Source organism: Lissotriton vulgaris, unplaced genomic scaffold (assembly GCF_964263255.1).
Source record: "Lissotriton vulgaris unplaced genomic scaffold, aLisVul1.2 SCAFFOLD_2725, whole genome shotgun sequence".
Lineage (NCBI taxonomy): Eukaryota > Metazoa > Chordata > Amphibia > Caudata > Salamandridae > Lissotriton > Lissotriton vulgaris.
Window position 1 is genome coordinate 112,032 of NW_028255826.1, and position 25,389 is coordinate 137,420.

General features: G+C 49.9%; 1 protein-coding gene across 2 annotated transcripts in view; it reads right to left on the reverse strand.

Annotated features, from left to right (window-relative positions):
• Positions 1–377: 377 nt before the first annotated feature.
• LOC147658882 (semaphorin-3A-like) overlaps positions 378–25,389 on the reverse strand; it is a 166,204-nt gene continuing 141,192 nt past the window's right edge. For both annotated transcript variants that reach the window (XM_086952064.1, XM_086952063.1), the window contains exons 16-17: positions 22,090–22,232; positions 378–1,684 (exon numbers count right to left, since the gene is read on the reverse strand). In XM_086952064.1, the coding sequence (XP_086808190.1) occupies positions 1,229–1,684; positions 22,090–22,232 (599 nt within the window). In that variant the 3' untranslated portion in view covers positions 378–1,228. The remainder of the gene's footprint in view (positions 1,685–22,089; positions 22,233–25,389) is intronic.

The following is a 25,389-nucleotide window of genomic DNA, read 5'->3' on the forward strand; positions in this document are numbered from 1 at the left end:
CCTCTTAAGGTGCTTTGCAAAGAATTAATAACATTGGGCCGGATTCACAGAATTAACTTAAGATAAAATCCTAAACTTACTACTTTTGGTATTCACAGAATGGATTTAAGACTACTAACTTTACGTTCGCACTCGGGCCGGAGCTTCTGGCCCGGAGGCAGAGCTTCCGGCCCAGAGATGGGGATTCCGGCCGGTGGCGGACATTTCGCCATGGCCGAAATCTCCGGGCCAGAAGCTCCGCCTCTGGGCCGGAAGCTCCACCTCCGGGTCGGAAGCTCCGCCTCCGGGCCGGAATTTTCGCCCTGAGTGTGGATGTAAAGTTAGTAGTTGTAAATCCATTCTGTGAATACCAAAAGTAGTAAGTTTAGGATTTTGTCTTAAGTTAGTTCTGTGAATCGGGCCCATAGTTAGTAGTGACTTCTCAGCCAACATTAATGTAGGCTCACCACCTACACCATCACATCCCTTCACCCCAAATGACAGGAACACTTGCGCTCCAAGTTAATATACAAGCGACACACTTTCTTATGACTAATGGTGAAATCATACAAGGCCTTTAGAAAGACTCCCAAAAACCATTTCCCATGATCAGTTTATACAGATGTTCCACGGCGGCCATCTTTGCCAGAGATAGGTACGGTGTCCAGGAAGGACAGTAGGCCTGGAACCTCTCTTCTGCCAGCACAACAGAATGTTCCTGAAGGTCCAACATTCCTCTTGATTCTGATATTTTTACTACGAAACTCCACAAGCTGGATCCAAGCATTTCAGAATTTCCAAGTGAAAAAAAGTTGAGACATCATTTTTTCTGTTGAAAGAAATACCTCTTGACAGCCTGCTTTGTGGTAAGTTTGGCCAAGTCTACTGAATTCTTATGGGTCTCTCAAATTCTCTCCCTCAGATAGAGTCTCTTTCCTATATTTTTTTGCCTTGGTGGGGCTGTAATAGGAATTTCTCTGCAATTGTAAGAAGTTTCCAAAGTGTCATAAATCTGCAGCACGTAAGTTAGCCTTTTTCAAAGACAGGTGTGGGAGGGCTCACCTTTCAGAAGACACCCTGCAGGCAGCCACCTCTGAGGTGAGCTGGAGAGAGGGGACAGGCAGATATGGAGAGAACCAACAAGAAGATACAAGGTGGTAGTGTAGACATCCCTCCAGCCTGAACCTTGTCGCACAGATGCAGGGGTGAACTCTCCCACACCCTCTTCCGGACCCCCGCGCTGTCCGCTTTAGGTGCTGCGAGGGGACCGGAGGGATTTCTGCAGCAGTTTGCTATTCTTGACCCCCTTGATGGACATCGGGGCACTGACGTTGGACATGTCCACGTCAAGTCTTCTCCTCTCGCTGCCGGCCTCCAGCGCAGCCTTGTTCTTCTTCTTCCTGGGCTCGCGTTGCCACATCTGCTCGCAGTAGAAGTCCATCTTGGAGGGGTAGCTGATGAGATTCATGAGATCTTTGTACCAAGGGTGATGGCTGTTGCTCCTCTCCTTCGAGTGGCCTTTGACCCTGGCTTCCCTCGGGTGTGGTGGTTGGCCTCCAGGAATAACCACTAGGTGGATTTTGAGAAGTGTCCATTGAAACCCCTCCTCCTCGAGCTGGCAGTGGTACGTCCCTGCGTGGTGCACGTCCACGTGGCGGATCACCAAGCCTTGGGCTATCGGAACAAAGGGATCTTCAAGCGTTACCTGAAATGAAAACAGATCACAATGTGAGGAGACGGTGCTTGTTTCTGCCATGGACATTACAGCAGGGTCTTGTACGGGATGTATGATGTTACAACGCATACTTTTACAACGCGTACCTTTACAACGCGGTTTTTACAACGCATACCATTACAACGCATAATGCTTTTAGGCGCTGGATAGTGAATAGTTTAATTTACTATTCCAACTCCAGTCCCCGTGGATAGTAGGGAAGGTTATTGGATAGTAAATTAACCTATTCCCTATCCTAGAGCGCCCCCCAGCGCAATGCGTTGTAATAGTTTGCATTGTAAAAGTTGCGTTGTAATGGTAGGTCGTTGTAAAAGTTGCGTTGTAACGGTTGTATACCCTTGTACGTCAACGCAATTCATGCAAGGGAGCGGTATGGCGCAGAGGCCTGCGTGGCTGACTCTGGAACGCAGGGCTCAGCTCAGCTCAGCGCATGTGACTCTGGCAATAGCTGACTTAATCTCCCTAACAGCAACAGGGCCTTGAAACCTTAAGGGGTGATATGTTCGCCCTTTACAAGTATGGATTATTATTATTATTATAATTCTTATGCAAAAAGGAAGTAAAAAAAGGCCCAAGACCCTTTGATTGAAATCTGCTTTTGTATGACCCAGGGCCTACTGTCTTGTGTTTTGTCAGTTTTGCTGTAAGAGGTCCCCGGATGTGTTGGAAATCAATTAAAAAAGGCATTTCTGTGAGATCCTCTTTATGACATTTGGGTAAATTAAAGGTTATTCAGCATTTTTGCCTGATTGTGTAAAAGTGAAGTCCTTGAGAGGAAGATAAGTATACCCACTGGCTGACGTCACTGCGCAGAGGTGGTTGAAAGAGATGTTCTGAGATGACAGCGTGAAGAAGGCGCGGTGCCCCCCTCATTCAAAGACAGGAAGACACCTGAGAACTGAAGAGGGGGGCTGAACTTCAGCTCGTGACCTCAGACTCCGCCCCCAAAGCAGGGGCAACCCTGGGGTCTGTTCTCTAGGAACCAGAGATGGGGGTCCAGGCACCAGCCTGCTCCTGGCAGAGCTACATGAGGTCTGACAGGGTAGATAGGTGTGCGTCAATATAAGCAGTACCAATGAGCTTCTAAAGGCAGAAGACCTCAGACTGCAAATGTGGAGGTTGCGTGAGCTGGACTTAAGAAGAACTGTCGATGTCTCAGGTGAATGTAGGATACAAGAATGAATCCTTTGCTGATGAAAGGCAAGGTGGGGCTCTGGAATGACAGACACCGGACTGGTCATTACTTCCTCCTTGCTATAACTGCATCTTTATGTCACTCAAACCAGAAGTGATGGGGCCTCATTTATGAGGCTGTGCGTCACTTTTATGCCGCCGGTGCGTCACTTTTTGTGACGCACCAGTGGCGTAAAAAATGCGCCTTGTTGCGCCATATTTACAAAGTGATGCATCTAGGTGGATGTGTTACTTTGTAAACCCCTGCGCCACGTTATACCTGCGCCAGGTATAATGCATGCAAGGGGGCGCATTGACGCAAGAAAGGGTCATGGAAGTGACACAGTGAAATCTATAAGATTTCACTGCGCCACTTCTAGGACTCAAATGCGTCAAAATCTTACAACTGCCTCACAGCAGGCGTAAGACTGACGCAGGCCCTTTGACGTGGGGCTTGACCCATGTGAAAGAACGCATTGCTGGAGTTGCGTCACTTTTGTGACACACTCCAGCAATGCGTCACTGTTGCGCCTAGATAAGTCAGAAATATTGACGTATCTGTAACTCCTTGCGACATGATGCGTCATACTGCAAATATGACGCATCATTGGTGTCGCAAGGAGGACGCAATGAAAAGTGACGCATCGCTGTTTTCACGCAGCGATGCGTCACTTTTCATAAATGAGGCCCATGGTTTCCAGAGTCAGATATTTCTCATCTCTTGTTTTATGACATCGCAGCTGGTTTGCAGCTGGTTTATGGATCAGCCCTAATCGAGGAAGCGCAGTCTCACAACGACCTCTTGCATTTCAAAGCTGTACGCTCCGTCTGCAAATCCTCACCTATGGAGTAACTAAATCCTGCACCGACCCCTCTGAAGCCACCACCCATCCTGCATTCTGCTATGACATCATTCACATGAAGTTTCATTGACATGGTTTGCATACAACCCCCTGCAGACCTCTTGACCTTCATCCCCCTGCGGTGTGTCTTGTCTAGGATGACCTAGTCAGCTTCCTGACATAGCTGAACGAATCCTTGTAGGAGGCCAACATACTCCACTACACCCTTATAAAACGCCTCTTCATGAGTGCTCTGATTAGGCACCTCGTCCCTGGTGACGGCCCGACCGTCCCCCATCACAAAGCCCCTTACCTTGCCAAGATCCTGAAAAGAACAGAGGCAGACCTGCTTCAAAACCACAACTACTGCCGGAGTGAGCACCATGCACACCCATAAGGCGGCGCTCCAGCTGCAGGACAGGAATGTCCACCATCGATGTTTGGATCATGAGAAGATGGCGACCCTGCCTCATGATAATCCATCGATGTTTGGATCATGAGGCGATGGCGACCCTGCCTCCTGGCAATCCATCGATGTTTGATCGTGAGACCATGGCGACCCTGCCTCCTGGTAATCAGTCGATATTTGTATCATGAGACGATGGTGACTCTGCCTCCTGGTAATCCTTTGATGTTTGATCATGAGACGATGGTGACCTTGCCTCCTCGTAATCCATTGATGTTTGTATCAAGACACGATGGCAACCCTGCCTCCTGGTAATCCAGCGATGTTTGTATCATGATACGATGGCGACCCTGCCTCCTGGTAATCCATCGACACTTGTATCATGAGACAATGGTGACTCTGCCTTCTGGTAATCCATCGATGTTTGTATCATTTGACGATGGCAACACTGCCTCCTGGTAATCCATTTATGGTTGATCATGAGACGATGGCGACCCTGCCTCCTGGTAATCCATTGATGTTTGATCATAAGACAATGGTGACCCTGCCTCCTGGTAATCCATTTATGGTTGATCATGAGATGATGGCGACCCTGCATCCTGGTAATCCATTTATGGTTGATCATAAGACGATGGCGACCCTGCCTCCTGGTAATCCATCGATGTTTGTTTCATTAGACGATGGTGACTCTGCCTCCTGGTAATCCATTGATGTTTGTATCAGTATCATGAGACGATGGGAACCCTGCCTCCTGGTAATCCATTTATGGTTGATCATGAGACGATGGCGACCCTGCCTCCTGGTAATCCATTTATGGTTGATCATGAGATGATGGCGACCCTGCATCCTGGTAATCCATTTATGGTTGATCATGAGACGATGGCGACCCTGCCTCCTGGTAATCCATCAATGTTTGTATCATGAAACGATGGCGACCCTGCCTCCTGGTACTCCATTGATGTTTGATCATGAGATGATGGCGGCCCTGCCTCCTGGTAATCCTTTTATGGTTGATCATGAGACGATGGCGGCCCTGCCTCCTGGTAATCCATCAATGTTTGTATCATGAAACGATGGCGACCCTGCCTCCTGGTACTCCATTGATGTTTGATCATGAGATGATGGAGGCCCTGCCTCCTGGTAATCCATCGATGTTTGTATCATGAGACGATGGCGACCCTGCTTCCTGGTAATCCATCGATGTTTGTATCATGAGATGATGGTGACCCTGCCTCTTGGTAATCCATCGATGTTTGTATCATGAGACAATGGTGATTCTGCCTCCTGGTAATCCATCGATATTTGTATCATAAGATGATGGGGACCCTGCCTCCTGGTAATCCATTTATGGTTGATCATGAGATGATGGCGACCCTGCCTCCTGGTAATCCATTGATGTTTGTATCATGAAACTATGGCGACCCTGCCTCCTAGTAATCCATCGATGTTTGTATTATGAGACAATGGCGACCCTGCCTCCTGGTAATCCATCGATGTTTGATCATGAGACGATGGCAACCCTGCCTCCTGGTAATCTATCAATGTTTGTATCATGAGAAGATGGCGACCCTGCCTCCTGGTAATCAATCAATGTTTGTATCATGAGACTATGGCGACCCTGCCTCCTGGTAATCCATCGATGTTTGATCATGAGACGATGGCAACCCTGCCTCCTGGTAATCCATTGATGTTTGATCATGAGACAATGGCAACCCTGCCTCCTGGTAATCCATTGATGTTTGATCATGAGACAATGGCAACCCTGCCTCCTGGTAATCTATCAATGTTTGTATCATGAGAAGATGGCGACCCTGCCTCCTGGTAATCCATCGATTTTTGTATCATGAGACGATGGTGACCTTGCCTCCTGGTAATCCATCGATGTTTGTCTCATGAGACGATGGTGACCCTACCTCCTGGTAATCCTCGATTTCCTGGTGGCTCTCCATAAATGCCGCCACCAAACGCAGATGGTCTCCTTCTTTATTCTGCTACTAACGATTGCCTGAAGCAGGCGAACTCCCAACCTGCCCCTCTCCCCGATAGCGTTTCTCCAGTTTAGTAGTAGTAATGTTTGGTAGCATTAGTGAGAGGTTTATAGTAGTACTGGTGGTAGTAGGGGTGGTAGTAATAGTGGTGGTAGTAGTGGCAGTGGTAGTAGTGGTGGTGGTAGTAGTGGCAGTAGTAGTAGTAGTGACAGTAGTAGTGGTGGTAGTGGTGGCAGTGGTAGTAGTGGTAGTAGTAGTAGTGACAGTAGTCGTGGTGGTAGTGGTGGCAGTGGTAGTAGTGGTGGTGGTAGTAGTGGCAGTAGTAGTGGTGGTGTTTGGATTCAATGCTGAGACACATACGGTCTCTCACACCCGTGCACCTCTGTGTTCTTGGCCCCCGGCCCCCGGCCCCTCCCGCTGTCCCATTCCTTGCGTGTTTCTTTCCTCCCAGGCTTCACCCTGGCGTCCTGCCTGCAGTGTGATTCTATCACAAGGAGGCCTCCTCGCTGCCAGCTCCGAAGGCAGGATCATTTCACGGTGAAAGCTCGTTTGATAAAAGTATTTGCTGGCGATGATTGACCCCCGCGTGCTGCAGTCATGGGAGTCTGGAGCTGGGCGGGTCCCTTCGCCCTCAGTGCCAGGGAGTGTCAAAGCACCAGGGGGTCCTGGCCCCGGCACTGAATGGCATCCCTCCTCCAACCTTCTGACCTGTTACTGACTGTGACCCAGCCCTACAGCCTTTCACAGGCTCCAGCCTGTCACGAACACAGAGGCCAGTCCTGCCCCAGGCAGAGCTCCGAGGCCGAAGTGGGCGGGGCCTGTGATGCATTACATGTAGTTACATTTTTAGTGTAACAGAAATAGTTTCCTTACACTTTATGTCGAGGTCTGTGGCAGCACATCCGTCTGGGTGCAAAGACGTATTGGGGCCACTCTGAAAGCGGGTCTAGTAATGCATTCTGCCCATTGCTTACCATTGGCTCTGTGTTTTGTCACTTACATGTGCTTGCTTTCAATTCGCTGGCTTTATTTGTTTCAGACCCTCGAGCATGTCTTAGACCTTTTACCACCTCTCTGATTGGCTCCTTCTATTCTTCCACGAGCGTTCACTTTTCAGGAACGCCTTTTTATGATTTGTGAAGACCTCCATGAGGGTGCATGTGTTTTGCAGCTGTCTCTGCTGTCTGCTTCTCCCTCCACTCCTTGTCCTCTCAAGCTCTGTGTGTTTCTGTCCCCCCACCCCTACCCCCATATTGCTCATTCCTTTGCCACGTGCGTCTCTGCTGCCTCTGTGTTTATTTTTGCAAACAGTAAAGCCAGGATGGCCTGACCCAAGAGTCTCTATGGCTAAGTGACTTTAACAGCAAACATGACCAGCCTGGTCAGAAAGCTGCCTCTGTGGCTGCTGCCAGCACACGGCAGCTTACAAAGAAACAACCTAATGCACGCATTGATTGTCTTGAAATGCACCATGTTGTCTCTTGTCAGCTGTTCTTACACAGCAGCCCTGGGAGCCCCCCCCCCCCCCGGCAGTCACGTGATCTCCTTGGAATAGAGTTGATAAGATCCGCAGAGCACAGAGGCCCTGGCTCATCAGGCAAACCAATCAGACAGGCAGTAAAAATATTAAACAAATAAAGCAGGTGTGTGCTTTAAGTTTCCAGGTTGCCAGGTTGTGAGTCAGAGGCAGCCATTGGTCGGTGAGAGGCAGCCATCTCTCATGAGAGGCAGCCATCTCTTGTGAGAGGCAGCCATCTCTTGTGAGAGGCAGCCATCTCTCATCTCATGAGAGGCAGCCATCTCTCGTGAGAGGCAGCCATCTCTTGTGAGAGGCAGCCATCTTTCGTGAGAGGCAGCCATCTCTCATGAGAGGCAGCCATCTCTCATCTCATGAGAGGCAGCCATCTCTCATGAGAGGCAGCCATCTCTCATCTCATGAGAGGCAGCCATCTCTTGTGAGAGGCAGCCATCTCTCGGTGAGAGGCAGCCATCTCTCGTGAGAGGCAGCCATCTCTCATGAGAGGCAGCCATCTCTTGTGAGAGGCAGCCATCTCTCATGAGAGGCAGCCATCTCTCATCGTATGAGAGGCAGCCATCTCTCATGAGAGGCAGCCATCTCTCATGAGAGGCAGCAATCTCTTGTGAGAGGCAGCCATCTATTGTGAGAGACAGTCATCTCTCATCTCATGAGAGGCAGCCATCTCTAGTGAGAGGCAGCCATCTCTCGTGAGAGGCAGCCATCTCTCGTGAGAGGCAGCCATCTCTCATCTTATGAGAGGCAGCCATCTCTAGTGAGAGGCAGCCATCTTTCGTGAGAGGCAGCGATCTCTCATGAGAGGCAGCCATCTCTCATGAGAGGCAGCCATCTCTCATCTCATGAGAGGCAGCCATCTCTCATGAGAGGCAGCCATCTCTCATCTCATGAGAGGCAGCCATCTCTCATGAGAGGCAGCCATCTCTCATGAGAGGCAGCCATCTCTCGTGAGAGGCAGACATCTCTCATGAGAGGCAGCTATCTCTTGTGAGAGGCAGCCATCTCTCATCTCATGAGAGGCAGCCATCTCTCGTGAGAGGCAGCCTTCTCTTGTGAGAGGCAGCCATCTTTCGTGAGAGGCAGCCATCTCTCATGAGAGGCAGCCATCTCTCATGAGAGGCAGCCATCTCTCATCTCATGAGAGGCAGCCATCTCTCATGAGAGGCAGCCATCTCTCATGAGAGGCAGCCATCTCTCATCTCATGAGAGGCAGCCATCTCTCATGAGAGGCAGCCATCTCTCATGAGAGGCAGCCATCTCTCATCTCATGAGAGGCAGCCATCTCTCATGAGAGGCAGCCATCTCTCATGAGAGGCAGCCATCTGTCGTGAGAAGCAGACATCTCTCATGAGAGGCAGCCATCTCTCATCTCATGAGAGGCAGCCATCTCTCATGAGAGGCAGCCATCTCTCATGAGAGGCAGCCATCTCTCAAGAGAGGCAGCCATCTCTCATGAGAGGCAGCCATCTCTCATCTCATGAGAGGCAGCCATCTCATTGCACCATCAGGATTCAAGCAAGCCGGGCCGAAGACGGCTGAAATGCCAGAAACCGGTCCCCGGTAGCTTGTTTCCTTCCCAGTGTAAGAATTGGCTTTTGTAGTTTGGTTTGCCCTGTTCCCATCATGCACTGGGACAGGAACAGACTAATTTGCATACAGCCAGGTTCTGAAACTGGGATGGTGCAGTGAGCTAAAAAACGGTGTTGGATCTAGCCCTGATCTCTTGACTGGGTGAGAGTATTCTGTTTAATTCAGAGACTCTGTCCCTCACCACCCCTTTTTGTAAATATTTTTGTCCACCCTAAGCGTGGAAGGGTATACTCAGATGTGAGTCCCTTGCTCATTGCACCATCAGGATTCAAGCAAGCCGGGCCGAAGATGGCTGAAATGCCAGAAACCGGTCCCCGGTAGCTTGTTTCCTTCCCAGTGTAAGAATTGGCTTTTGTAGTTTGGTTTGCCCTGTTCCCATCATGCACTGGGACAGGAACAGACTAATTTGCATACAGCCAGGTTCTGAAACTGGGATGGTGCAGTGAGCTAAAAAACGGTGTTGGATCTAGCCCTGATCTCTTGACTGGGTGAGAGTATTCTGTTTAATTCAGAGACTCTGTCCCTCACCACCCCTTTTTGTAAATATTTTGTCCACCCTAAGCGTGGAAGGGTATACTCTGATGTGAGTCCCTTGCTCATTGCACCATCAGGATTCAAGCAAGCCGGGCCGAAGACGGCTGAAATGCCAGAAACCGGTCCCCGGTAGCTTGTTTCCTTCCCAGTGTAAGAATTGGCTTTTGTAGTTTGGTTTGCCCTGTTCCCATCATGCACTGGGACAGGAACAGACTAATTTGCATACAGCCAGGTTCTGAAACTGGGATGGTGCAGTGAGCTAAAAAACGGTGTTGGATCTAGCCCTGATCTCTTGACTGGGTGAGAGTATTCTGTTTAATTCAGAGACTCTGTCCCTCACCACCCCTTTTTGTAAATATTTTTGTCCACCCCAAGCGTGGAAGGGTATACTCAGATGTGAGTCCCTTGCTCATTGCACCATCAGGATTCAAGCAAGCCGGGCCGAAGACGGCTGAAATGCCAGAAACCGGTCCCCGGTAGCTTGTTTCCTTCCCAGTGTAAGAATTGGCTTTTGTAGTTTGGTTTGCCCTGTTCCCATCATGCACTGGGACAGGAACAGACTAATTTGCATACAGCCAGGTTCTGAAACTGGGATGGTGCAGTGAGCTAAAAAACGGTGTTGGATCTAGCCCTGATCTCTTGACTGGGTGAGAGTATTCTGTTTAATTCAGAGACTCTGTCCCTCACCACCCCTTTTTGTAAATATTTTTGTCCACCCCAAGCGTGGAAGGGTATACTCAGATGTGAGTCCCTTGCTCATTGCACCATCAGGATTCAAGCAAGCCGGGCCGAAGACGGCTGAAATGCCAGAAACCGGTCCCCGGTAGCTTGTTTCCTTCCCAGTGTAAGAATTGGCTTTTGTAGTTTGGTTTGCCCTGTTCCCATCATGCACTGGGACAGGAACAGACTAATTTGCATACAGCCAGGTTCTGAAACTGGGATGGTGCAGTGAGCTAAAAAACGGTGTTGGATCTAGCCCTGATCTCTTGACTGGGTGAGAATATTCTGTTTAATTCAGAGACTCTGTCCCTCACCACCCCTTTTTGTAAATATTTTTGTCCACCCCAAGCGTGGAAGGGTATACTCAGATGTGAGTCCCTTGCTCATTGCACCATCAGGATTCAAGCAAGCCGGGCCGAAGACGGCTGAAATGCCAGAAACCGGTCCCCGGTAGCTTGTTTCCTTCCCAGTGTAAGAATTGGCTTTTGTAGTTTGGTTTGCCCTGTTCCCATCATGCACTGGGACAGGAACAGACTAATTTGCATACAGCCAGGTTCTGAAACTGGGATGGTGCAGTGAGCTAAAAAACGGTGTTGGATCTAGCCCTGATCTCTTGACTGGGTGAGAGTATTCTGTTTAATTCAGAGACTCTGTCCCTCACCACCCCTTTTTGTAAATATTTTTGTCCACCCTAAGCGTGGAAGGGTATACTCAGATGTGAGTCCCTTGCTCATTGCACCATCAGGATTCAAGCAAGCCGGGCCGAAGACGGCTGAAATGCCAGAAACCGGTCCCCGGTAGCTTGTTTCCTTCCCAGTGTAAGAATTGGCTTTTGTAGTTTGGTTTGCCCTGTTCCCATCATGCACTGGGACAGGAACAGACTAATTTGCATACAGCCAGGTTCTGAAACTGGGATGGTGCAGTGAGCTAAAAAACGGTGTTGGATCTAGCCCTGATCTCTTGACTGGGTGAGAGTATTCTGTTTAATTCAGAGACTCTGTCCCTCACCACCCCTTTTTGTAAATATTTTTGTCCACCCTAAGCGTGGAAGGGTATACTCAGATGTGAGTCCCTTGCTCATTGCACCATCAGGATTCAAGCAAGCCGGGCCGAAGACGGCTGAAATGCCAGAAACCGGTCCCCGGTAGCTTGTTTCCTTCCCAGTGTAAGAATTGGCTTTTGTAGTTTGGTTTGCCCTGTTCCCATCATGCACTGGGACAGGAACAGACTAATTTGCATACAGCCAGGTTCTGAAACTGGGATGGTGCAGTGAGCTAAAAAACGGTGTTGGATCTAGCCCTGATCTCTTGACTGGGTGAGAGTATTCTGTTTAATTCAGAGACTCTGTCCCTCACCACCCCTTTTTGTAAATATTTTTGTCCACCCCAAGCGTGGAAGGGTATACTCAGATGTGAGTCCCTTGCTCATTGCACCATCAGGATTCAAGCAAGCCGGGCCGAAGACGGCTGAAATGCCAGAAACCGGTCCCCGGTAGCTTGTTTCCTTCCCAGTGTAAGAATTGGCTTTTGTAGTTTGGTTTGCCCTGTTCCCATCATGCACTGGGACAGGAACAGACTAATTTGCATACAGCCAGGTTCTGAAACTGGGATGGTGCAGTGAGCTAAAAAACGGTGTTGGATCTAGCCCTGATCTCTTGACTGGGTGAGAGTATTCTGTTTAATTCAGAGACTCTGTCCCTCACCACCCCTTTTTGTAAATATTTTTGTCCACCCTTAGCGTGGAAGGGTATACTCAGATGTGAGTCCCTTGCTCATTGCACCATCAGGATTCAAGCAAGCCGGGCCGAAGACGGCTGAAATGCCAGAAACCGGTCCCCGGTAGCTTGTTTCCTTCCCAGTGTAAGAATTGGCTTTTGTAGTTTGGTTTGCCCTGTTCCCATCATGCACTGGGACAGGAACAGACTAATTTGCATACAGCCAGGTTCTGAAACTGGGATGGTGCAGTGAGCTAAAAAACGGTGTTGGATCTAGCCCTGATCTCTTGACTGGGTGAGAGTATTCTGTTTAATTCAGAGACTCTGTCCCTCACCACCCCTTTTTGTAAATATTTTTGTCCACCCTAAGCGTGGAAGGGTATACTCAGATGTGAGTCCCTTGCTCATTGCACCATCAGGATTCAAGCAAGCCGGGCCGAAGACGGCTGAAATGCCAGAAACCGGTCCCCGGTAGCTTGTTTCCTTCCCAGTGTAAGAATTGGCTTTTGTAGTTTGGTTTGCCCTGTTCCCATCATGCACTGGGACAGGAACAGACTAATTTGCATACAGCCAGGTTCTGAAACTGGGATGGTGCAGTGAGCTAAAAAACGGTGTTGGATCTAGCCCTGATCTCTTGACTGGGTGAGAGTATTCTGTTTAATTCAGAGACTCTGTCCCTCACCACCCCTTTTTGTAAATATTTTTGTCCACCCTAAGCGTGGAAGGGTATACTCAGATGTGAGTCCCTTGCTCATTGCACCATCAGGATTCAAGCAAGCCGGGCCGAAGACGGCTGAAATGCGAGAAACCGGTCCCCGGTAGCTTGTTTCCTTCCCAGTGTAAGAATTGGCTTTTGTAGTTTGGTTTGCCCTGTTCCCATCATGCACTGGGACAGGACCAGACTAATTTGCATACAGCCAGGTTCTGAAACTGGGATGGTGCAGTGAGCTAAAAAACGGTGTTGGATCTAGCCCTGATCTCTTGACTGGGTGAGAGTATTCTGTTTAATTCAGAGACTCTGTCCCTCACCACCCCTTTTTGTAAATATTTTTGTCCACCCTAAGCGTGGAAGGGTATGCTCAGATGTGAGTCCCTTGCTCATTGCACCATCAGGATTCAAGCAAGCCGGGCCGAAGACGGCTGAAATGCCAGAAACCGGTCCCCGGTAGCTTGTTTCCTTCCCAGTGTAAGAATTGGCTTTTGTAGTTTGGTTTGCCCTGTTCCCATTATGCACTGGGACAGGAACAGACTAATTTGCATACAGCCAGGTTCTGAAACTGGGATGGTGCAGTGAGCTAAAAAACGGTGTTGGATCTAGCCCTGATCTCTTGACTGGGTGAGAGTATTCTGTTTAATTCAGAGACTCTGTCCCTCACCACCCCTTTTTGTAAATATTTTTGTCCACCCTAAGCGTGGAAGGGTACACTCAGATGTGAGTCCCTTGCTCATTGCACCATCAGGATTCAAGCAAGCCGGGCCGAAGACGGCTGAAATGCCAGAAACCGGTCCCCGGTAGCTTGTTTCCTTCCCAGTGTAAGAATTGGCTTTTGTAGTTTGGTTTGCCCTGTTCCCATCATGCACTGGGACAGGAACAGACTAATTTGCATACAGCCAGGTTCTGAAACTGGGATGGTGCAGTGAGCTAAAAAACGGTGTTGGATCTAGCCCTGATCTCTTGACTGGGTGAGAGTATTCTGTTTAATTCAGAGACTCTGTCCCTCACCACCCCTTTTTGTAAATATTTTTGTCCACCCTAAGCGTGGAAGGGTATACTCAGATGTGAGTCCCTTGCTCATTGCACCATCAGGATTCAAGCAAGCCGGGCCGAAGACGGCTGAAATGCCAGAAACCGGTCCCCGGTAGCTTGTTTCCTTCCTAGTGTAAGAATTGGCTTTTGTAGTTTGGTTTGCCCTGTTCCCATCATGCACTGGGACAGGAACAGACTAATTTGCATACAGCCAGGTTCTGAAACTGGGATGGTGCAGTGAGCTAAAAAACGGTGTTGGATCTAGCCCTGATCTCTTGACTGGGTGAGAGTATTCAGTTTAATTCGGAGACTCTGTCCCTCACCACCCCTTTTTGTAAATATTTTTGTCCACCCTAAGCGTGGAAGGGTATACTCAGATGTGAGTCCCTTGCTCATTGCACCATCAGGATTCAAGCAAGCCGGGCCGAAGACGGCTGAAATGCCAGAAACCGGTCCCCGGTAGCTTGTTTCCTTCCCAGTGTAAGAATTGGCTTTTGTAGTTTGGTTTGCCCTGTTCCCATCATGCACTGGGACAGGAACAGACTAATTTGCATACAGCCAGGTTCTGAAACTGGGATGGTGCAGTGAGCTAAAAAACGGTGTTGGATCTAGCCCTGATCTCTTGACTGGGTGAGAGTATTCTGTTTAATTCAGAGACTCTGTCCCTCACCACCCCTTTTTGTAAATATTTTTGTCCACCCTAAGCGTGGAAGGGTATACTCAGATGTGAGTCCCTTGCTCATTGCACCATCAGGATTCAAGCAAGCCGGGCCGAAGACGGCTGAAATGCCAGAAACCGGTCCCCGGTAGCTTGTTTCCTTCCCAGTGTAAGAATTGGCTTTTGTAGTTTGGTTTGCCCTGTTCCCATCATGCACTGGGACAGGAACAGACTAATTTGCATACAGCCAGGTTCTGAAACTGGGATGGTGCAGTGAGCTAAAAAACGGTGTTGGATCTAGCCCTGATCTCTTGACTGGGTGAGAGTATTCTGTTTAATTCAGAGACTCTGTCCCTCACCACCCCTTTTTGTAAATATTTTTGTCCACCCTAAGCGTGGAAGGGTATTCTCAGATGTGAGTCCCTTGCTCATTGCACCATCAGGATTCAAGCAAGCCGGGCCGAAGACGGCTGAAATGCCAGAAACCGGTCCCCGGTAGCTTGTTTCCTTCCCAGTGTAAGAATTGGCTTTTGTAGTTTGGTTTGCCCTGTTCCCATCATGCACTGGGACAGGAACAGACTAATTTGCATACAGCCAGGTTCTGAAACTGGGATGGTGCAGTGAGCTAAAAAACGGTGTTGGATCTAGCCCTGATCTCTTGACTGGGTGAGAGTATTCTGTTTAATTCAGAGACTCTGTCCCTCACCACCCCTTTTTGTAAATATCTCTCATGAGAGGCAGCCATCTCTCATCTCATGAGAGGCAGCCATCTCTCATGAGAGGCAGCCATCTCTCGTGAGAGGCAGCCACCTCTTGTGAGAGGCAGCCATCTCTCTTGAGAGGCAGCCATCTCTCATCTCATGAGAGGCAGCCATCTCTCATGAGAGGCAGCCATCTCGCATGGGAGGCAGCCATCTCTCATCTCATGAGAGGCAGCCATCTCTCATGAGAGGCAGCCATCTCTCGTGAGAGGCAGCCATCTCTTGTGAGAGGCAGCCATCTCTCATGAGAGGCAGCCATCTCTCATCTCATGAGAGGCAGCCATCTCTCATGAGAGGCAGCCATCTCTCATGAGAGGCAGCCATCTCTCATGAGAGGCAGCCATCTCTCATCTCATGAGAGGCAGCCATCTCTCATCTCATGAGAGGCAGCCATCTCTCATGAGAGGCAGCCATCTGTGGTGAGAGGCAGACATCTCTCATGAGAGGCAGCCATCTCTCATCTCATGAGAGGCAGCCATCTCTCATGAGAGGCAGCCATCTCTCATGAGAGGCAGCCATCTCTCATGAGAGGCAGCCATCTCTCAAGAGAGGCAGCCATCTCTCATGAGAGGCAGCCATCTCTCATCTCATGAGAGGCAGCCATCTCTCATGAGAGGCAGCCATCTCTCATGAGAGGCAGCCATCTCTCATCTCATGAGAGGCAGCCATCTCTCATGAGAGGCAGCCATCTCTCGTGAGAGGCAGCCATCTCTTGTGAGAGGCAGCCATCTCTCATGAGAGGCAGCCATCTCTCATCTCATGAGAGGCAGCCATCTCTCATGAGAGGCAGCCATCTCGCATGAGAGGCAGCCATCTCTCATCTCATGAGAGGCAGCCATCTCTCATGAGAGGCAGCCATCTCTCGTGAGAGGCAGCCATCTCTCTGTGAGAGGCAGCCATCTCTTGTGAGAGGCAGCCATCTCTCATGAGAGGCAGCCATCTCTCATCTCATGAGAGGCAGCCATCTCTCATCTCATGAGAGGCAGCCATCTCTCATCTCATGAGAGGCAGCCCTCTCTCGTGAGAGGCAGCATTGCACAAAAACAATCATGCCAACATCACAGACACCCATGGTGCAAGGGTGCCTGCATTGTCGCTCGGCTGCAAATTGTGCACCGGCGCAGGCTGAAAGGACATGAAATGCAGTGCATCTTGTAAATACGGTGCATTTCTGCCCTTTCGATTTGGCGTAGGGCAGCGCGGGAAGAAGGCTTGTGGCACTGCCCGACGCCAGTTCATTGTAAATGAGGCCCTAGTGTTCTTGATTACTGTTCCAAGCCCATCACAGGTCATTTCTGAACAGCGGAAGGCTGCGAGGGTTCAAAGCGTCAACTTGCAGGTTTATACACATACATGCCAACATTTCAGGGCAGGCAAGTGGGAGAGTTTAAACAATAGTCAGGAGAACTTATGCCTCCAGCAGATCATCATTTGGCAATCCCAATCTGGTTTGTACGCGAAGGAATCGGGAGCGGGAGACTAGCTTTAGAGTTGGTAGTCTCCCGACAGAATCTGCAGGGTTGGTATGTCTGTGCACAGATCACAGAAGCAGGGGCTGAACCAACCAGGCTATTTTACACAAGTACTAAGGTTTCCTTAAAGAGTCCCTCCCCCCACCCTCCTCTGCTGCACAGTTCTGCAGCCCCCTCTCCTCAAGTCCAAGACCATTGGTCACAGCCCTGCTGCAAATTCTGCTTCAGATGCCATTGCAATGACCCCCTCCTTCCTTGTTGCTCTTGTTGCTGCCTCCACCCCACCTCACCTCACCCCACCCCATCCTTCCCACCCTCTTTCGTCCATGTAGCACCCACACATCCTTCCTCTCCCACCAGCAATTAAAACCAGCACTGGCAAAGCCAACAGACCTTACTGATTCTTGCTGATGCAAGATCTGTTGGCTTTCCAAAGGTTTCTAGCCATGTTGATGAACAGCAAGGCTGCTGCGCAGCACGGCTGAAAGTGCACAAAAAAGACGTTGACCCTGTCCTAGTGCTCGTTTAAAGGGTTTTTTTGTTTGACTTTCAACCATGCTGCACAGGAGTCACACTTCTGTACATGGCTAAACAAAAATTGACAAAGCAAAAAGGTAGAGCAATTTGGCTCTATCAATGCTTTTTTGCAATGTTGTCCAGAAGCGCAGCTGCTATGCACTGCAGCATGGTCGAAAGTTTAAAAAAGGTGCTATGATGTGCCTAGCGTTGAATCTGTCATAGCGCTTTTCTAGCCATGCTGCAGACCCTCCGTGCTGCAGTATAACATGGTTAAAAAAACACTGACGGTGCCTAAAGATCTCGCACGGGCAAGACCTGCGCGTGGTGCACGGCCACTGTGGTTGCGTCATAGCACCTTTTTTATTAGTTTACTTCTTGGTCTTGCCACACAGCAATGCTAAAAACCATTGGCAAAGACAATAGTTCCAAAAGGCAAGACCTATCAGCTTTGCCAATGCTTGTTGTTAAAAGGCAACTGTTCCAGAATGCTTAATTCCGACGGATGAGAAGGGTCAGCTAAAGAGGAAGGGAGGGAGTCTCCTGTGCTGTGAAGAAGAGGGAAGGACAGACAGCTGAACTCGAAACAAGCCTTCCTCCCAGGGTCTCTGCTGCCTGAGAGAAATGTACAATTGGGTAATCTGTCAGCTTGACGGCTGCTTCGAACCCGTGTCACCATCTGAGCTGTGGGGGGAGTGCCTTCAGTGGATACTTATTCAAAATGTTTGCAAAAGCCTCAGTCTGGTCGCATGTTCTAATATCTATGGGGCGTATTACCAAGTGCCTTTTCGCCGCTTTAGCTGCACTTTTTGCCGCTAAATCTATCGCCCTCTCAGCAAGCTGTCGGTAACAGCAGTGAGCCACAGCGTTCTGACAAAAGCGCCCGGTTTGGGTGAGCAGTGAGCCACAGCGTTCTGACAAAAGCGCCCGGTTTGGGTGAGCAGTGAGCCACAGCGTTCTGGCAAAAGTGCCCGGTTTGGGTGAGCAGTGAGCCACAGCGTTCTGACAAAAGCGCCCGGTTTGGGTGAGCAGTGAGCCACAGCGTTCTGGCAAAAGCGCCCGGTTTGGGTGAGCAGTGAGCCACAGCGTTCTGACAAAAGCGCCCGGTTTGGGTGAGCAGTGAGCCACAGCGTTCTGACAAAAGCGCCCGGTTTGGGTGAGCAGTGAGCCACAGCGTTCTGACAAAAGCGCCCGGTTTGGGTGAGCAGTGAGCCACAGCGTTCTGACAAAAGCGACCGGTTTGGGTGAGCAGTGAGCCACAGCGTTCTGACAAAAGCGCCCGGTTTGGGTGAGCAGTGAGCCACAGCGTTCTGACAAAAGCGCCCGGTTTGGGGGCCGCTTTGCATGTCAGCGATATTTATTGCTAATGACATGCAAAGTGGGCGTTCATGACCAACAGACCTGAGAAACAGCCGCTAACAGGCCGATCGCCTATTAGCGAGGAGGCCCTGGCCCCGGTTAGTGACGTAAAAGGTCGCGCTAACCGGATCATCGACAGTTTTTTAACACCTGCTAATATCATGACTTAGCAATACCTAACATGGGGGGGGGGTTATGCTGATACGACCACAGGGTCTTATCAGCAAGGTTTTCCCCCTTCCCCATGCAACATCGCTGGTTTTCTCGCGATGTTGGCCCCTCCCTCCTGCTATCGCTGGAATATATATCACCATGGCGCTAATTGTTGCTAATACAGCGTTAGCGTGGCGATATATTCCAGCGATAGCTGGCGATGGAAATATTTGCGCTAAGCGCGCTCTGCGATATGTTTCGCAGCTTCTTGCTAATATGCCCCTTTATTCTGAAAACACTTTTTCTGCCTTATACCTACATTTTTTTGTGTGTTTTGCGACATGCTATCTAATACTGTGTGTGATGCAAGTTTAAAATAATGACTTACGCATTCACAGTGCTTTCTGTCACAGAGTGGGACTTCGTAGCACTATAATACCTAAATCACAATTCCCTACTGCACTTAACAGGATTATGCTCTGTGGCTCTCTGGTTACAAACACAGCAGTCTGCAGTGGTCACATGAGCCAAGAATGGTTTCATAACATACAATTATGCATTTAGTGATGATTAGTTAAATTTGCATTTATTTTTCTTTTAGGGCGTGCGCTGTTGAATATGCAGTTATCTCTAAGTGGAAGACCAACAGATTGCTACAATTGTTTTTGTTCTTTTTAGCCACAGCTCTGCCCGCTCCCCCACCCCCACGCCCCCCTTCACCTCCACACTCACTAACACCACCACATTGAACTCAGAATCACACTTCCTGTACTTTTATTTAAAGCGCTTCGAGCACAGTCAGCGCTTGGCCACCTTATAGCTCCATGGCACACACAGGCAGGTGAAAAGAGCCCCCTGGGATAGCGTGGGTCCCCTCTGAAAGTACCATCCCCTTCCCCCCACCTTCCATGCACTGTCACAAGGTCTCGTCTCATGATATTATCAGTCGATAATAACCAGCCTGCTGACGTCCTGAGAGAGGAAGTGAAAGCCAGAGCAGGCTAATCCATTTGAATGGGCATCAGTCACCGAAAGTGGCTTGTAATTGTGAAAACAGCACATGTGGCGTGACAGCCCCCGGGCGCATGCGCAGAACGGGCTCTTTCAGTTCTGCGGGGTGTGATGGCCCCTCCCTCTTCAAAAAGCTGAAGGCGGCGCCTTGTCCTGCTGAGATGCAATTGGAGGTATAGATCTTATGCATTGTGTTATTAATGACCCCATCTGCCCCCGGCCTTGGGGTGGTATAGATTCACATATGGGCTGATTATTGAAAACCTCCAATACTCTACGTATCTGCACGCGTCCTTCGCCACAGCCCTCACTGTATGAGGTGATGCAAGAGGCGCCCCGAAACTGACCACCCAACGTCCTTCGGATAAACAAGATGACCCATCGGAATGACCACTACTCCAAGCCCCGCTAGCAGCTGCGTCCCAGCCCTTCGGACACCGATCTGTATAAACCTAAAAACATCAATCCAGGACATCCTACGTAATGTCCCCTCCTCGCCAGGGCACAAGGATGACCACATTCAGGGTGGGCAGGAGGAAATGTAAGGCTGCAGTGAGGGGGCCGCGTGCTCAGAGTAATGAAGAAGATTATGCATGTTAGCACCCTCTTGTAAATAGGGTGATAGATTTATCTCTGCTTTTTGGGCTTTTTAAGTCAAAAAAGCAGAGATAAAGCCCTTGTAAATATGCCACTTGGTCGCTTGACTGGTGTGTGCTGGGTTACAGCCTGACCCTTTGGCTGTGATCGCTCCGGAATGGTGGGACCGGAGGTGAGACCCGCGGTGTCAGACAACTCATTGTATTAAGTCTTACTTGATTCTCAAGTCGAAATCAATTACATTTTTGCTGCGTGCGACCTTTGTAAATTTGCCACTTTGTTGCCTATAGTCTCCTGGGACCTCAACGGTTGCCGATGTGGACTTGTCTCTAAGATAGCTTTCTGCCCATCTGACAAAGGTGCTAATGAGTCACAGGAAAGGTTACAATAAAAGCCTGCACAGGAAAGAGGTGTTACCTCCCAACCACAGAAAGGCATGCGGCTGTTAGCCCAAAAGGCGAGCTGCAACTGAGAAGCCGTCTTTGAAAGGCAAAGGGTAAGTGATTGGGAGAGGAGCTGCTCTGTTATTAGGTAGACAGGCTGCCACGTGGGAAAGGAAAGGGAAAGCTGGTTGCCAAACCTGTTTTCTAGGTGCATGTAGCCCCCTTGGTAGCCACCTCTGGGTTGGGCTACGGAGGAATGGATGCTGAGAGAACTGTTCTGCCATGTTGGAAGTGGGGAGAATGGTGCATCCTGGGATAGCCCTATGCTATCCTTCCCAGGAAGTGGTCATCAAGAGGGAGGGAGCCTAGTAGACCATTGACCATGTCTACCCTGAGGGCACTCTCCGAGCCCCGGGCCCCCATTGAGTCAGGCTGAGCCTCCCCTGGTCCGGGTTCCAAAGTGCCCGGCTAAAGACTGCTTCACCTGCTGAGGTCAGTGTTTCTGAGGACCTTACTTGTCCCATGACTTGCTTCCCGGCGCTTAAAGTAACTCCAACAACTGCAGTACAACAAGCCAACGATTTTGCTGAAAAAGTTTTTAAGTGTCAAATTAGTTGAACTTGCCAATGCTTGTCACAGTTGAGCAAGAAGTGCATATTTACTGCACCATATAAAATCTATATTCCCGGAACACTATAGTGGATTTTTTTGGTTGTGGCATCTAAAAATACATAAAAATTCAATCTATTTTTATAGATTGGTGTCGCGGTTCTTTAGCGTCTGAGTCGTTTCTTCTTCAGTTGTTTTGCTGCTGGTTAAAGGCTTTACGCTTCCTCTCCTGCGAAAGCCTCGCTGCTCGGAGCCGCAGCTACCCAGGGTTGAGCTGAAGGTTTGACAAATGAAACCTACTGGTCCTAAAGGGGTTAGTAAGTGTATTACATGGTGCAGTCGCCCAACCGCACCATAAAATGCACTCCAATTCCCCACAGATATAGACACACTGGAGATACTTTGAGGTCCGTCGACCAACGCAAGCACGAGTTAAGCCGCCTGGAGGTAAGCGGGCGGAACGGATGCTCTGGGCAGGCCCATGGTTTTCTCAGAATCAATTCTTCCATGGAGCTTGTGCGTTAGTGTCTATCATTGGTGAATATATATGTACTGGAAGCGCCCACCACCACCTCCATTGCACCCCATATTCCCCGTGTTTTGTTTACCTTCTGCGGGTCCGGCTGAGTCTCATTCGTTACTTTCACCCACGTCACGGTGGCGCGACGTGACTTCGGCACACACTCCAGGAACGTCCCGTTACCTTCGGACACAACGATGACCTTTTCTTCTGGTTTCACCTGCATGGGAACTACAGCAAAAAGAACAATCAAACACTGTACCTGAGATGTATACACACACGTCAGTACATGAAAGCACTCAGAGCACTTTGCACACCTCAGGAGAGGCCAATCACTTTCATATTATCAAACAGGGCTGTCTCCATGGTCAGCGGGGTCCCCGTGATGCAAGGGTGCCAGCGTGGATACAAGGCAGCTATTGTGCGCCAGTGCAGGGGAGAGCAAAGGGATCCGTCGGTTCCTTCTAGATATGATGCATCCCTTTGCTTCGGAATTAATGCAGCGTGGCACAGCCAAATGGCTTGCAACACGGGCTGCGTTACTTCCTTGTAAATAAGGCACCCTGTAAGGGCCGCTGATCTCTGGGACCGCCCCTCTGAGGCATAGTGGCTGTGAGTGGTGGAGTCAAGAACTGCAGCATTACTTGTGGCAAGCATCCCTGTGTTACAGGACACACAAGAGGTGTGATCTTGTCCCCGTGGGTCACACAGAGCGCAGTCTCTGTGAACAGGCGGTCTGTGGGCGTGTTCACCTGTGCGGTTAGATGTGTGCGCATCGCTCTAAATGTATTTGCCTCAAGGCGTAGCCAGGAGGGAAACAGTTGAAAGGATATTCATCAAATATTTAATTAAATTTACATTTGTCAAGAGCTGCCTACACTGGGCTCATTGGTCGTGGCCCTGAGCAGGTGTCTGTCGTAAGAGGCAGAAGCGGAGCCACGTCCTGTTTTTTGCTTTTTCTGGAGATTTGATGGTTGTTAAGGATGGTCACTGAGAGTGAAGTTGGACCCGAAGTGGCAGCCGTGGTGGAACAAGAATGTCTTTTGAGTCGCGCTCTGCGCATACTCGAGGCGCTGTACGAAGAGGGGACTGCAAGAGGCCAAGAAAAAAAATTGGCGCTTATTTACAAGCCGCTTGTGCCGCCGGTGCTTCACTTTCTTCCATATTAACCTTTTCCGTGCTGATGACGAGCTCAGCTCGTCATGTAGCACGGTGGCGCTATGCTGATGACGAGGTGAGCTCGTCATGGCCTCTGCGGAACGCCCACGCGGGGATAATTACCCCGCTGTGCTGGGTGTTCCATTGAGCGGGCGGGGCCAGGACGAGCTCAGCTCGTCATCAGCACAGCGCCACCGTGCTGCATGATGAGCCGAGCTCGTCATCAGCATCGCGGCGCTGTGCGCGGCCCCCCTCCCCCGCGCCGGGGGTAAATTAGCCCCGCAGCGATGGGGTTAAAAGTGACGCACCTGAGGCGCAAGGGGCTTGTAAATCAGCCCCTTTGTATCACTGCGAAAGTCGAGATTTCCAAGCTGCTGTAAATGAATCCTGCGGGTTGCCCGGGGTGGTGGCCGGGTCTGAAGGGACGAGATGGTCAGAGAACCATCCATGTGCGCAGCCCCATCACCTACTTTTCAGGTCTGACATTCATTGTTTTCTGGCTTTCAATGAGCTCTCTTCATCCATTGGCCTGCTGTTGTGTCATTCACATTTTCAGACAACTTCCCTCAGTGACTAACTTCACTGAGAATGATGGCATTTTGCTCTTTCATGGTACACCCTGCATCTGTGCACTGAGTGTGCATGGTGTCAGTGTGCACATGGTACACCCTGCATCTGTGCACTGAGAGTGCATGGTGTCAGTGTGCACATGGTACACCCTGCATCTGTGCACTGAGTGTGCATGGTGTCAGTGTGCACATGGTACACCCTGCATCTGTGCACTGAATGTGCATGGTGTCAGTCTGCACATGGTACACCCTCCATCTGTGCACTGAGTGTGCATGGTGTCAGTGTGCAAGTGGTATACCCTGCATCTGTTTTCTGAGTGTGTGTGGTGTAAGCATGTACATGGTACACCCTGCATCTGTGCACTGGGTGTGCATGGTGTTAGTGTGCACATGGTACACCCTGCATCTGTGCACTGAGTGTGCATGGTGTCAGTGTGCAAGTGGTATACCCTGCATCTGTTTTCTGAGTGTGTGTAGTGTAAGCATGTACATGGTACACCCTGCATCTGTGCACTGAGTGTGCATGGTGTCAGTGTGCAAGTGGTATACCCTGCATCTGTTCACTGACTGTGCATGGTGTTAGTGTTCACATGATATACCCTGCATCTGTGCACTGAGTATGCTTGGTGTCAGAGTGCACATTGCATACCCTGCATCTGTGCACTGGGTGTGCATGGTGTCAATGTGCACACGGTATGCCCTACATCTGTGCACTGAGTATGCATGGTGTCAGTGTGTACATGGGATACCCTGCATCTGTGCACTGAGTGGGCATGGTATCAGTGTGTACATGGTATACCCTGCATCTGTGCACTGAGTGGGCATGGTGTCAGCGTGTATATAGGGTACCATGTATCTGTGCACTGAGTGTGCATGGTGTCAGCGTGTACATGGGGTACCATGTATCTGTGCACTCAGTGTGCATGGTGTCAGTGTGTACATGGGATACCCTGCATCTGTGCACTGAGTGGGCATGGTGTCAGCGTGTACATGGGGTACCATGTATCTGTGCACTCAGTGTGCATGGTGTCAGTGTGTACATGGGATACCCTGCATCTGTGCACTGAGTGGGCATGGTGTCAGTGTGTACATGGGGTACCATGTATCTGTGCACTCAGTGTGCATGGTGTCAGTGTGTACATGGGATACCCTGCATCTGTGCACTGAGTGGGCATGGTGTCAGCGTGTACACGGGGTACCATGTATCTGTGCACTCAGTGTGCATGGTGTCAGTGTGTACATGGGATACCCTGCATCTGTACACTGAGTGGGCATGGTGTCAGCGTGTACATGGGGTACCATGTATCTGTGCACTCAGTGTGCATGGTGTCAGCGTGTACATGGGGTACCATGTATCTGTGCACTCGGTGGGCATGGTGTCAGTGTGTACATGGGGTACCATGTATCTGTGCACTCAGTGTGCATGGTGTCAGTGTGTACATGGGGTACCATGTATCTGTGCACTCAGTGTGCATGGTGTCAGCGTGTACATGGGGTACCATGTATCTGTGCACTCAGTGTGCATGGTGTCAGTGTGTACATGGGATACCCTGCATCTGTGCACTGAGTGGGCATGGTGTCAGCGTGTACATGGGGTACCATGTATCTGTGCACTCAGTGTGCATGGTGTCAGTGTGTACATGGGATACCCTGCATCTGTG